Here is a 13,243-nt window from a genome sequence, read left to right as displayed (position 1 = left end):
TGTCCAATGATCCATGGGTCGGCGGTTCGAATCCTGGCTCCTCCTGTCTACATGTCGAAGTGTCCTTGGGCAAGATACTGAACCCCAAATTGCTACCTTGCATGGCTTCCGCAGCAATCTGACCCCCTTTCCACCGGTTGATCCCCAATGGGAACCGGTTCAGTTATTTTTGGTTCTTAGTCCATGAGCCAGAGCTCCAGAATTGGTGGGAAAAACTAGACCTATATTAAATTGTTTATAGGATCAATACAAGTAAATTAATACATGATAACCCTTCCACAGTAGTAGCTTTTTCATATTTTTGCATATTATCCTACATAATGCCTCATTTGCATATTTAAAAATATAAAATGTGCAATACAATAAATCATTGTCTTTGTGTAAGTACTCAATTGGGGAAGTTTGAAGTTTCATGGTGATAACAATCTAATATAGGTATGGTTTTTATGGTTTTATACGTTCCAAATTTGGAGCTCAGGCTCATGGACTAAGAACCAAAAAGAACTGAACTGGTTCCCATTGGGAACCAACTGGTGGAAAAGGGGCCTCAGTGTATGAATGTGTGAGAATGGGTGAATGTAATGCACTATGTAAAGCGTCTTGGATAAAGGTGCTATATAAATGCACCATTTAGGCAACATGAGAGAAGTGCAAGGTTGCACAATAGATATGATTTCCTAGGTCGTTGGTGACATAAAATCCATGGTACTGTAGTCTGACTGACATTTGAGATAAGCTGTAACGGTGTCACCGGAAACACTGAGTGAAGGGTTCAATCTGTATCACAGGGTGTTTCTCTGCTGTAATTCTATACTGTCCTGGAATTCTGGAAAGAAAATATTCTTAATGTCATGTTTTATTTTTATTTTATTTTTAATATAATTCTGATTGTTGATTAATGTGTGTGATAGTGATTTACCTTGCAAAAAGTAGAAGAAAAAGAAGACAGATCCCTGTCTGTAGAACACATCCCTGTGTCCTTTGTATTCTGAACTACTAAGGTGACCACTGACCATCATTGGAGACTGAATACCACAATATCATGCAATTCTTTACCAACCAGTCCAGGTGGCTGTTTTGGACAAATACATTTGAAATGGTGGATCCATGGTTGGGTAAGCCAAGACATCATTCACAATGTATCAAGGTGTTGCCACCTTGTGGATAAATGCGATACAGCGACATGCAGGACTAAAGGTATATTTTCCAAGCACTGTGTTCATTTAACACATGTAACACTTGACCTATAATGGTGAATTTGTTATGCACCAACTAATCAAGCATCAAGATCAATCAACTTCATTCGGATCTAGGGGGGGCGGGGAATATTTATTCTCTTTTTATGATGAATGTCCCATTGTTAGTAAATGTGTTTGTCCAAGTCATATAGGCTAAGCAATGGAGACCACTGAGCTTGCAATGACAGATATTAACAGATCTCAGTGCATCTCATGGCCTGTGATAGTTTGAAAAGGTGTCAAAAGGTAAAAGGACAGATACTCCTACATCATGCATAAGTTCTATGTTGCTTACATGCATGTGTGTTAACCTCCTAATATCACACAGGTGCATTGTATACTGTAATTTGACCCCCCAGTATTAGGATGTATTAGGATGTTGATATTCATTCATCAGCCAACACTCCCCACTGATTTACATCAAAAGGGCATGTTTGGTTTTAAGATGTTGATATTCATTTTGTACTCATCCTTAGGACCCCAAATCACACCTTGGAAAGCATGAGTGTTTTTTTACTAAGGGGGGGTCATATTTTGACAGCAGGAATTGCCTGTCATAATTTGACCCCCCAGTATTCGGATGTATTAGGATGTTGATTTGCATTCTTCAGCCAACACTCCCCACTGACAGGTAGTTACACACTGCTTGCTTCAGCAGACAGAGTTTGGTTATGGGTCTGTCCAATACGTTAGTTTTGGTCTGCACACTAACTCGTCTCACTGTACCATTGGAGTTTGGTAACGTTTTTATTACTCTGCCCATGATCCAGGAGTTTCGAGGGGCAGCTTCATCCATTATCAAGACGATATCTCCTGGCTGGAGGTTTCTCTGTGGTGTGAGCCTGAAGGAGTGGCAGATATTCCCTGGTCCATCTGGAGGTTTCTCTGTGGCGTGAGCCTGAAGGAGTGGCAGATATTCCCTGGTCCATCTGGTCCAGAATAGATCGGCCATGTACTGTATCTGCCTCCAACGTCGTCGTGCAAACTGATCGTCTTTGCTGAAGACTCCAGGTGGAATGCTGGGTTTGGTTTTCAGTAGCAACAAATGGTTAGGCGTTAAGGCCTCCAAGTCGTTGGGGTCATCTGACGATTGTGTAATTGGTCTGTTATTGATTACTAGACCTGTACGTGCCCGTCGCAGTCGGCCACCGGCCTACTTGGGAACGATGCAACTTGGGAACCTAATGATATACATTGCCATAGCACCCGTTTTAACTGTCAGCCGGTGTCCCACATGGAGATCTGTGTATGTGACTGTGAAGACTGCAAACTGAAAAGTGTACTTGGCAATGAATTGGGCCCACTGGCAGAGCCTGATTGGTTGAGCCTCAATTGGCTGAGGCAGAGGCTGGAAATTGCACAGGTGAAAGGAGTTGGCCTCATTAGGCCCACTGGCACAGCCTGGCCCAGGTGAAAGGAGTTGGCCTCATTAGGCCCACTGGCAGAGCCTGAACAGAGCCTTTTGTGGTGGTTCTGGAGAACCGTGGGTCCGACCGACTCGATACCTGGCAATGCACTCCCTGTGGGGGTGTGGAACGTGTGTCGAATGTGAAGTCGGTGGGTCAAACGGTTCTCGAGTTACGTGCATTACAACCGTACACACACACACTACTGATAGAATCCATGTTGGAAACCTTTGACATAATAATACAATAATTCAAAGGAATTGGAGATCTCCAACATTGCTTTCCTCCGGAGGACAACGTGAGTTTTGCTTTAGTACTGTAGACCACATCCCTGTATCCTTTGTAATCTGAACTACTAAAGTGACCTTCATCATTGGAGACTGAATACTAGAATATCTATTTATACAAGTGAGAAGTGGTACCCATACTCATTCTTTGTGCTCTATCTCCGACCGAACCACACTTTTACCACACATCTCTATATGCAAAATAAATTCGCCACGCTCCCCGAACTGACATAGGCTATTTTTTAGCCGTTCAAGTGTCTTATTTACTCTGCAAATATTACTTTTATGAAACACGCTGTTATTGCTCAACGTCAACAGCCTACGTCACAATCGTCATGTTGGCGTCTACCAAAATCGTCATGTTGGCGTCTACTACGCCAACTACGTTCACTTAATGGGGCCAGTCTTTCACAGTGACACACATGTTACATGAACCACGCGCCCGGGATGGTTTCTACCCCTCAATGTCGTATACGCTGTTGCCACAACACGAGAGAAACAAGGACTTTAACCACGCTACTTACATACACTGCAACTCGCTTACAATTCGCAAACCTGGCAACATTTCCCTCTCTTACCAGCCCCGCCCCCACACTAGCTTGACTATGTCATCTCGCGCAGCACAGAATCTGATCTCGCGCAGGACATTGATGAGAGACAGAAGGAACAGGAGAGATTATACGATCGCTATTTCGCTTATTCCATCTAAATCTCTTTATTTACAAAATAAATGACTCGACGATTCCCTTAGTTACATCAACATTGTTCTTTCTCATTAATCGGATTGTGCCAAAATATCACCCTTACACCGATCACTTTGCCTATTTTCGCCACACAGCCAACTGCCCCCCCCCCCCCCCCCCCCACACACACACACACACACCAACATGCGATTCATTAAATAACTATTTCTCCGCACGCGCGCACACAACATTATTCACGTGAAGCCTACAGGGAATTACCGACGGAATGTATATATATACACACACACACACACACACACACACACACACACGCAATATCACCCTTACACCGATCACTTTGCCTATTTTCGCCACACAGCCAACTGCCCCCCCCCCCCCACACACACACACACCAACATGCGATTCATTAAATAACTATTTCTCTGCACGCGCGCACACAACATTATTCACGTGAAGCCTACAGGGAATTACCGACGGAATGTATATATATACACACACACACACACACACACACACACACACACACGCTTAGAATTTAGAGACGCGCGATTACATCACAGCTGTGCGTCATTATAGCCACACACGTCTCTAACTTGCGGACACAGTCGCGAAACTTTTCAGTTGTGTGGTACTTTTATATTCATTTAACTGTAACAGAAAGTTCCCAACTCCCAGCCACGGAGCTGCAACACAAAGCTGGCCAGTGTTGCCAAATAAGCGATTAGTAAGTAATGTAATTTAATTTATCAGCGATTTTGGGATTATTTTTGGAGATTGACAAAAATATTGGGGGTCCTTTGCTCTTGCCATGACAATGTTTGAGAACCACTGCTCTAAAACAATATTAGACAACGTTTGCGACACAAACACATTGCTCTCTCTCTCTCTCTCTCTTCTCCTTTTGTATAAATTAAATAGGCCTATTCATGATTCTGCTTATAGAGAAGTAGCCTATGTTAGTTTGTTTTATGGACTTGAGAGCTACTTTCAAAACCACCAGCACAACATACCCACCAAATAAAACTATCATCCCATTGCTGCAAATAGTGACAAAATGTAATTGAGGGGCCTTTCATATAAACGCACATGCATGGGAAATAGAGGGGGAAAAATGCAAATCGTAGGCTTTTATTTTTGTTGGTATTTTACTTTGCTACTGATGATTGTAAGCAACAACAAGTATTGCATTGTGTGTTTGAGCTGACAGGCCCTTTTTGATGTCAATCACTCAAGTCATCTCAGGTCATCTAAAGCGGAAGATGCAAAAATCGTTTTTTATATTAAAATTATATATATTTTTACTGCCATGTCATGTGGTCTACCTGCAAAGCCTTTGTAGATCGTGATCTACCATTTGGGCACCACTTAACGTCAGATCAGGGTTTTTTGTCGGACAGCGCCAACAATGCTCCCCGAAAGCATAATCGCAGCAAATACCGGGCAGTGTGTATGAGCCTTAACATGTTGACTACACTACACTACACATAATAACTAATAACCCCTTTTCAGCTTAAAGCAATTATATTTCATTGAAGCAACTCCTTAGCATCGTTTTCATACCATGCATGTGATAAGAAAATGTATCAAACATAAGGGAAATATTAAATAGTATCGGGTGTACCAGTTTGGCCTTTTCTTTTTTTTCAATGGGGCAATACATTGATTAAACAAACGTTTGATTGATTGAGTTGTACAATGTTATACAACCCTAAACTACTTTTAGAATACACTACACAATACAATACAAATTTAGAACATATAATATTGGCCAATATGTCAAATATGTCAATATTAGGCCTACATATAATGGCATTGAATGGAAGCGGACCATTTGTAACACATGTTACAAATGACCCGCTTTTGCAAGTTTTCTTTGCAGTTGCTTACAGACCAGAATGAACGTGAATTCCGTCTAAACACGATGCAAACTCATGAAGAACATAAGCATGAACACATCCATGGGGATTTTTATTCACCAACACCAAAGACAAAAATTGTAGCACACATATACTCCAGGTGTAAAATTATACGCATTTTGAAGGTAAACACTTCAAACTTCCTGGGCACGTAGAGTACGTTGCTCTACACATACTGACGCGATGGCGTCATGGTGGCGTTGACCAATCAAGAGATAACGTCCATGTTACAACCGTGAAGCGTTACAACCTTGGCGGCTCTCCCCTACATTTGTTACTAACATTAGGTTGTGGCGAAGTAGAAACGTGGCGAGCAGATAGTGTGTTTTGGACAAACAGGCTAGGTATTGGTGTTGATTTGGGTCAACTGGACAAACAGCGTGGTGTTGTTTTGTGTCTGTGTTTGTGTTGGAGCACCTCAGTGTGGCCGTACAGGTCATGTGCAACCTCTTCCACAGAGAGATGGAGACACTAAATCTCAGCTGGACAAACATGTTTGCATGCATGCATCGCTGCCTTGCATGCTGTGTGCTACTGTTGAGTCTGTCACTTACTTTGACTGATTTATGGCATTGTCTTTGATATGTATATGGAGAGAAATATCTATCAGTCTTTCTGTTAAAATCCAACTATGTTAATTTAAGAACTCTGGGCATATAGGTCATTGTTTATTCACTGTGCACACGTGTAGCCTATTGTATGTCAGACTGTATGTCTGTCCCACAGTCACAATCCTTTAGTACTTAGGCTGTGGAAATATTCAGGACAAAACAATGGTACATTTCCAATAACCCATTCGTTACTACATGTGGAGTCAACTCCCGCCATTTATTTCTTCCCATAGTGCGTGGCGAAGTCGCTCTGGGATGAGTGCGCGCGTAGCGCGCACAAAATTCTAGTTTAATTACAATACTATTACACAATGTTTACCAGACTACTCTATAAGGTGTTACACAATGTTTACCAGACTACTCTACTACTACTACGAGGTCCAGATAAACTATTCACTAACTTTGAAGACATATTGTTTAGAAAGAATCTCTGGAAACTCAATCAATATACATTATAACGAATAAATATATTTTATATGCAGTCAACTGACAGTTAACAAATTAATGCAGTATTATTGCATTTTGCAGAATTGTGAAATCATATACCGGTAACTATTGAAATCATCCGTCAAGGGTTTCTGTGGCAGTTATACACACTGCCACAATTAACCTAAAACAGTAAAGTAAGGAAAGCAAACCTGGTCCATAACACCTCAACAGTGACAAAGGCTGATCACCACCATGCCACATCCCATTGATGAAATAATTTGTTCAAAGGCCCAGACCAAGTATTGACTGCATACATTGATATACTTTTCAAATGGTCAACATTTGATTAAAAATGCACAATTGAACAGCTTCACTTTATATTGAAGAAAATTAACTTACAATATTCTAGTTTTGAGAAGGAGCTGTATGTTACCCTTACAGCGAAAATGCATTAGTCCAACCCCTGAGTCCACAGTTTTCACAAATGCATTGCAAATCCAATTTCTTCTCAGAATAAAGGCTCCGGGGAATTCAGTGTGTCAGCCCATAATGACTTTGGGAGCTTGCATTTCAAGGTTCTAATCATTTTGCTTTTAGATATTGTTAACACTAGCATTTCACCCATTACTGAAATAGAAAACTGAAGAATGATGTACTGTTTAAATGCACATATTGGCTTGCAAGGAGTAGCTTGCATGTATAGGGTAAACATTTGACAACTCAATCAATTTTTAGAATGTAGACATCCCAGGTGCTGTGACATTTTATGCTGTACCTGACCAACACAGGCTACCACAGTTGGTCAATCATTAGAAAATTCAGACGCCAAACAGTGTCATTAGTTCATTACATTTGTTTAATACAACTTGGCCTTAAAACATTAACACCTTCTAAAATTCAGATTACACAAACGTACAAGTGATCAAGTTAATCATGAGAAAGGAAAATGAACAAATTCTCAGAGTGGCATTCTAGTACTCTTCTCCTTCCTCTTCCTCATAGTCAGTGCCCACCTCTTCATAATCCTTCTCCAGGGCAGCCATGTCCTCTCTGGCCTCAGAGAACTCTCCCTCCTCCATGCCCTCACCAACATACCAGTGCACAAAGGCCCTCTTGGCATACATCAGGTCAAACTTGTGGTCAAGACGAGCCCATGCCTCAGCTATGGCCGTCGTGTTGCTCAGCATGCATACAGCCCTCTGGACCTTGGCCAGGTCTCCACCAGGAACCACCGTGGGAGGCTGGTAATTGATGCCCACCTTGAAGCCTGTGGGGCACCAGTCCACAAACTGGACGCTGCGCCTGGTCTTGATTGTTGCGATGGCAGGGTTGACATCTTTGGGCACCACATCTCCACGGTACAGCAGACAGCAGGCCATGTATTTACCATGACGAGGATCACACTTCACCAACTGACTGGCCGGCTCAAAGCAGGCATTGGTGATGTCTGCAACAGACAGCTGCTCGTGATAGGCCTTTTCGGCAGAAATGACTGGTGCATAGGTGGCCAGGGGGAAGTGGATACGAGGGTATGGCACCAAGTTGGTCTGGAACTCCGTCAGGTCAACATTCAGGGCACCGTCAAAGCGGAGAGAGGCAGTGATTGAAGAGACAATCTGGCCAATTAGCCGGTTGAGGTTGGTGTAGCTTGGTCTCTCGATGTCCAGGTTCCTCCGGCAGATGTCATAAATGGCCTCATTGTCCACCATGAAGGCACAGTCGGAGTGCTCCAGAGTGGTGTGGGTTGTTAGGATAGAGTTGTAGGGCTCCACGACAGCAGTGGAGATCTGGGGAGCTGGGTAGATGGCAAACTCAAATTTAGACTTCTTCCCATAATCGACAGAGAGCCTCTCCATCAACAAGGAAGTGAAGCCTGACCCAGTGCCTCCACCAAAGCTGTGGAAGATGAGAAACCCCTGGAGGCCAGTGCACGCGTCAGCCTGAAAGGAGAAACAACGAAAAATCATCTTTAGTCTGTCAAAACTGAAGCCAACTACACAAGAAAAGCAGTTGGCCAAGAACAGCCAAGTTAGAGTTCTCACCAGCTTGCGAGTTCTGTCCAGGACCAGGTCAATGATTTCCTTGCCAATGGACCAGTGGCCACGGGCATAGTTGTTGGCAGCATCCTCCTTTCCTGTGATCAACTGCTCAGGGTGGAACAGCTGGCGGTATGTTCCTGTACGCACCTCATCTGTAAATGGAAAGTTCTTAAGGTTAGTCGACTACTTTGTTCAAAGTTTTGAAGAAAATGGCTTCTTACAGTACATTTTGTTAATTAAATGAAAGTCTTACTATAATGAATTATTCAATTGACACCTACTGACCAATGACAGTGGGTTCCAGGTCAACAAAGACGGCCCTGGGGAAGTGCTGTCCTCCTCCAGTCTCACTGAAGAATGTGTTGAAGGCGTCGTCTGCTACACCAACAGTTTTATCACTGGGCATCCGTCCGTCAGGCTGTATGCCATGCTCCAGACAGTATAGCTCCCAGCAGGCATTGCCCATCTGGACTCCGGCTTGGCCCACATGCATAGAGATACACTCACGCTGTAAAGGAAGTAAAAACCCCAAAAAAGAAATGAGAATTCTCAATTGATTGCGAGGAGAAAAATAATAATAAACTGGAAATTGTAAATACAATGTCACCAAGACTAAAATAAAAGTAATGTCAGCCACTCCCTAGGCTAGCCCTCATCCCTAGGCACATTGGGCCTGATGGCTTCACTCTACCATTGTATGATGTGGAGTGAAGCTAGTATGTACATCAAACAAAGGTAGAGTTTTAATAATGCAATAGGAGATTTGAGACTTTATTTTACCCAACATGACAATGCTTTAGGGGCATGATAGCCTAGGCAAAGTTGTACATTTAAACTACAGAAGGGTAAAACAAAGTTGTAGCTAAATCATGGGTGGGTTAGGTGTGTGAATGACAATGAGACAGTCGGGCTTGACAGTCAGGCTTGGACAATAAATGCCAGCCATATTGACGTCAATGGTATAATGCTACATCCCATTACAGGCGTTACTGTTCCATTTAGTGTAGCAAAGCCCACAGTGAGCTAGCTCTGGTCCATAGCTCTAATGCGTTGCATTTAGATCTATTATGCAACGCATTAGAGCTATGGAGCAGAGCTAACAGTGAGCCTACAGATCTAATCTCCTTCAATTGATTAACAAACCTCTACATTGTGACATTAGTTTGTCAGGTCAGGTCTCTACAGATGGGTATTAGGCTACTACAGCCACAAAACAAAAAATATGCGTGGACAAGAGGAGGCCCACCAAAAATCTAGCCGCATCTGTGACCTCACCCATAGCTAACTCAGCGGAAGGGGGGGGGGGGGGGGGGTGCAGATGGAGCTAAAGCTAATATGCCCCAACTAACCTCACGTCAAATCAGATATACTCATTGTATTACCCCCACCTGCATTGCCCTTTCTCTCGTGTTTTTACCCTTGTGCATTTTGTTTTAACTGTTTTAACATGGATACTGGGGGGAAATTATCTACTAAATCAGGCCCTGGGGAAACAAGTCAGTCGCAGTCAATTTTAGACGAATTAAGATAGATTAAAGCGTTTCGAAGACATTCCGAAAAAATAGAATTGTTACTACTAGTAGCCTACTCACCATTTTGTCTGTTCGATGCTGAAACCTTAAAAACCACCACATTGACTTGATTCACCAGCCGTATCACTTCCTTCCTTTATAGTCTATGGTCACTACACGTGATGTATACTTGGTTGCGGCCGTGTAATAGCCGATCTACAAGTTGTCAACGCGTCGTATCGCGAAGCGAATGACCTTGTAGATCGGCTATTAATCGCAGCATCATCAGAGCATCTGTAACGGGCACGCAACTAATAAGCCCTATTCACGATGACGTTCCACAACTTCCGGTTCACGTCCGGGTTTGGCTTTGAAGGGGAGCGGCATATTTCGCCCATAGGGATACATGCAATTTTACAGACTTTAAGAGGACAATATCGTTTCATTCCAAAAGGTAAAGTTAACATTAATACTGTTTTCAGTTTTACCATCTTTTTGTCTTGATAATGGTATCCGTCTTTTATACTTTACCATTTTTGAATTGCCTTAAATGTCTTGTTTGGATGTGCGTGTAACTTGTAAGTATCAATGCTAATGCTACTGCGGCTGCTGTTTGCCTTTGTTTATCTGATTTCTTTTTTTAAATAAACGGCAGGGAGTCCGTTTTGTTTTATAACTAGATCCTTTAACGGTTGAATTTAATTGTAACCCCACATGATGCAAACTAATCATTGGTGTTTATTTAGCCCTCAGGACTTTTTGTGTTATCATTTTATGTGACTGCACCTCGATCGTGCTGTTTACATTTCTGCTTAATACAGTATTAAATAAATCTATCATCCATTCAGTCAGTGTGTATCCAACTCTGTATGTACATACTATAACCAAAATTAGCCTTACATTTTTAACAGAGGTTAGGGCACATAATCTGTTTCATATAGATAGACAAGTAGGCTATGATGTTTTTCATTTTAGGTCTGCAAGCTTACGTATACTTTATTAGCGATTTATTATTTTTTAGTGAAAATACAATTGTATTTATTTTATATATCAATTATTTGATAGACATCAATCCTCAGTGGATATCCATCATTATACTAAGTTACTGACTTGATCAAAGCTCTTAATTTAAACCATTTCCATGTATATCATTATTAATTTCAGGGTATGGAATTCACAAAATCCCTTGCCCACCTGCCGCAAATGCGGTTCAATGATGTTGAAAGGCTTGCTGCTCAGTTTTCAGACACACCATCTTCCAAACGGGAAAAGGGGTACAAGTTCTTCATTGAACAGTATCTGTTTGATTATGAAGGTAAAGTGCTTTTGTCTTTGTTAGTAAAACAGGACCCCACTTTGAGAAGTACATAATTTCATTCTGTATCATGAAATATAATAATTAATTAATATGCATTGTTAATCTTGCACACTTCGCATAGTCCAATTAATCTAGAGAGAACGGGTGTTCCATTGGTCAGTCTTCCATTCAAACTGTCTTAGAAAAATAATAGATTATGTCATAAAATTATCAATAATGTGATAAAATCACATTGGGGCAAAAAAATGTGAATTATGCTTGCAATACACTTATACTGAAATGATTTGTATTTGTTTGTGCTACAGTGTGTTAAAAGGTTACATCGTCCAGCACCTCCCTGACAGTACGGTCATGGTGGAATCTATAGTCCTCAAAGTGTCATCTTCAGCTGAAGACACCAACACAAAGGTTCTCCTGGAGTTATCAGGTAATTCTAAGCACATTTGGCTGAAATAGTTTTTTCTGATATCTGGCGTGATCATTTAAATCTAAGCTATTAAGGGTTGGTTTTTCCACACTGTTAAATCACTCTGGATTTTACTTTGTAATACTGAATTTTTAACCACTTGGTGTCAAATTTGTAATTACCTTTTTTTCTTTTCTTTTGGTATTCAGACAGCCAGCAATGAGTAATTACATTTTTTTTAAATACTGAATTTTTTTTGCTTATAGCAGCTTTAAACCCTATATATTTTGTGGACTGCGGTCCCCCAGGGGTCTGTACTTGGTGCTCTCCTTTTTGTCCCTGTACACCAAATGTCTTCGCTGACAATAGCTGATCTGAAAGTTCACATCAGCTAATCTGAGCTTGTAGATCACCTATTTCAGCCAAATATTTGCCTACATGCCTAAAATAAGGATTAATGATGCTTGTGGGGGTCATGTGGTTAAAAACCTAAGGGCTGAAAGCAGAGAGACTTTATTTTAATTATTTTCTAGTAAGTGACATTGGTGGGCTCTGTGTGCTTGTGCCATCTTCCCAGAGTGCTGAATAAGCAGTTATGCATGGTACAGTATCTGACACCAAAACGTGTTGCAATGTTTCCTCGTGATTTCAGGTTAAGAGTACTAATCACTACTTACACTTACAGTATCTATAACCACAGTGTTATATATAATACCAAAGTGTTATTGTTTACAATTTTGTGGCAACAAAATTGGAAGCACACCGTTGTCTATAGAATGTAATTGTAGCTGATATTTTCCATTCACTGAAACAAAGGACACTAATTCGAAACACTAAAGTAGAGTAGCTGTTACGGTTTCACCATTCGATAGGGTGTGTGTTCTGACTTTTTAATCACATAGTGTATTTTTACATTTGTTATAACCTCAAGTTATTAACGCATGAATCATCATACTGATGATTTGTTCTAAACCGGAAAAAAGTTTAAAAGGCGAATCAAATAAATTCTCCTACAGTGCTTATTATTAACTTCCTGTTCTGCTGTACTTTGTCAGGATGAAGACCTGGGGAGCTTCCTTTCTACTCTCCTGAAAAAAGGGATTCCTTCTGGATTGTGCTGAAATATCACAAACCAAAGATCGATGATCAAACATCAAACTGCATCGTCGGTGATGAAGGTCATCCAGTGTAGGCACATTAACTGAGCCAAGATGGACTGTATAGTAGATCTACAAGCTTGTGTTCTGAACTTGTACATCAGTGATTGTCACCAAGAGATTTGGTGTTTGGAGGGGGGAAAAAAGCAGACGAAGACGAGTACAGCACCAACTCGGGTCAAGTTTCTTAAGTGGAGAGTCTTCAAGGGGCTAAATGTTCC

The 13,243-nt window shown here is 41.4% G+C and overlaps 1 protein-coding gene across 2 annotated transcripts; it reads right to left on the bottom strand.

The window, feature by feature from the left end:
* Positions 1-7,433: 7,433 nt before the first annotated feature.
* Positions 7,434-10,336, bottom strand: LOC308330148 (tubulin alpha chain-like). Of its 2 annotated transcripts, XM_080784871.1 has the most exons (4): positions 10,223-10,336; positions 8,916-9,138; positions 8,634-8,782; positions 7,434-8,531 (listed from the first exon to the last, which is right to left on the bottom strand). In XM_080784871.1, exons 1-4 carry the CDS (start codon positions 10,262-10,264, stop codon positions 7,563-7,565), a joined length of 1,383 nt encoding a protein of 460 aa, XP_080640997.1. In that variant the 5' UTR covers positions 10,265-10,336; the 3' UTR covers positions 7,434-7,562. The 2 variants fall into 2 exon arrangements, with proteins under 2 accessions (XP_080640997.1, XP_080640996.1); XM_080784870.1 differs by having other exon boundaries at positions 7,434-8,782.
* Positions 10,337-13,243: the final 2,907 nt, after the last annotated feature.

This window comes from Protomyctophum bolini, assembly GCF_963924005.1.
Source record: "Protomyctophum bolini genome assembly, chromosome: 15".
Taxonomy (NCBI): domain Eukaryota; kingdom Metazoa; phylum Chordata; class Actinopteri; order Myctophiformes; family Myctophidae; genus Protomyctophum; species Protomyctophum bolini.
Note: the sequence above shows the minus strand (reverse complement) of the source record. Positions and strands in the feature narration are given on the sequence as shown.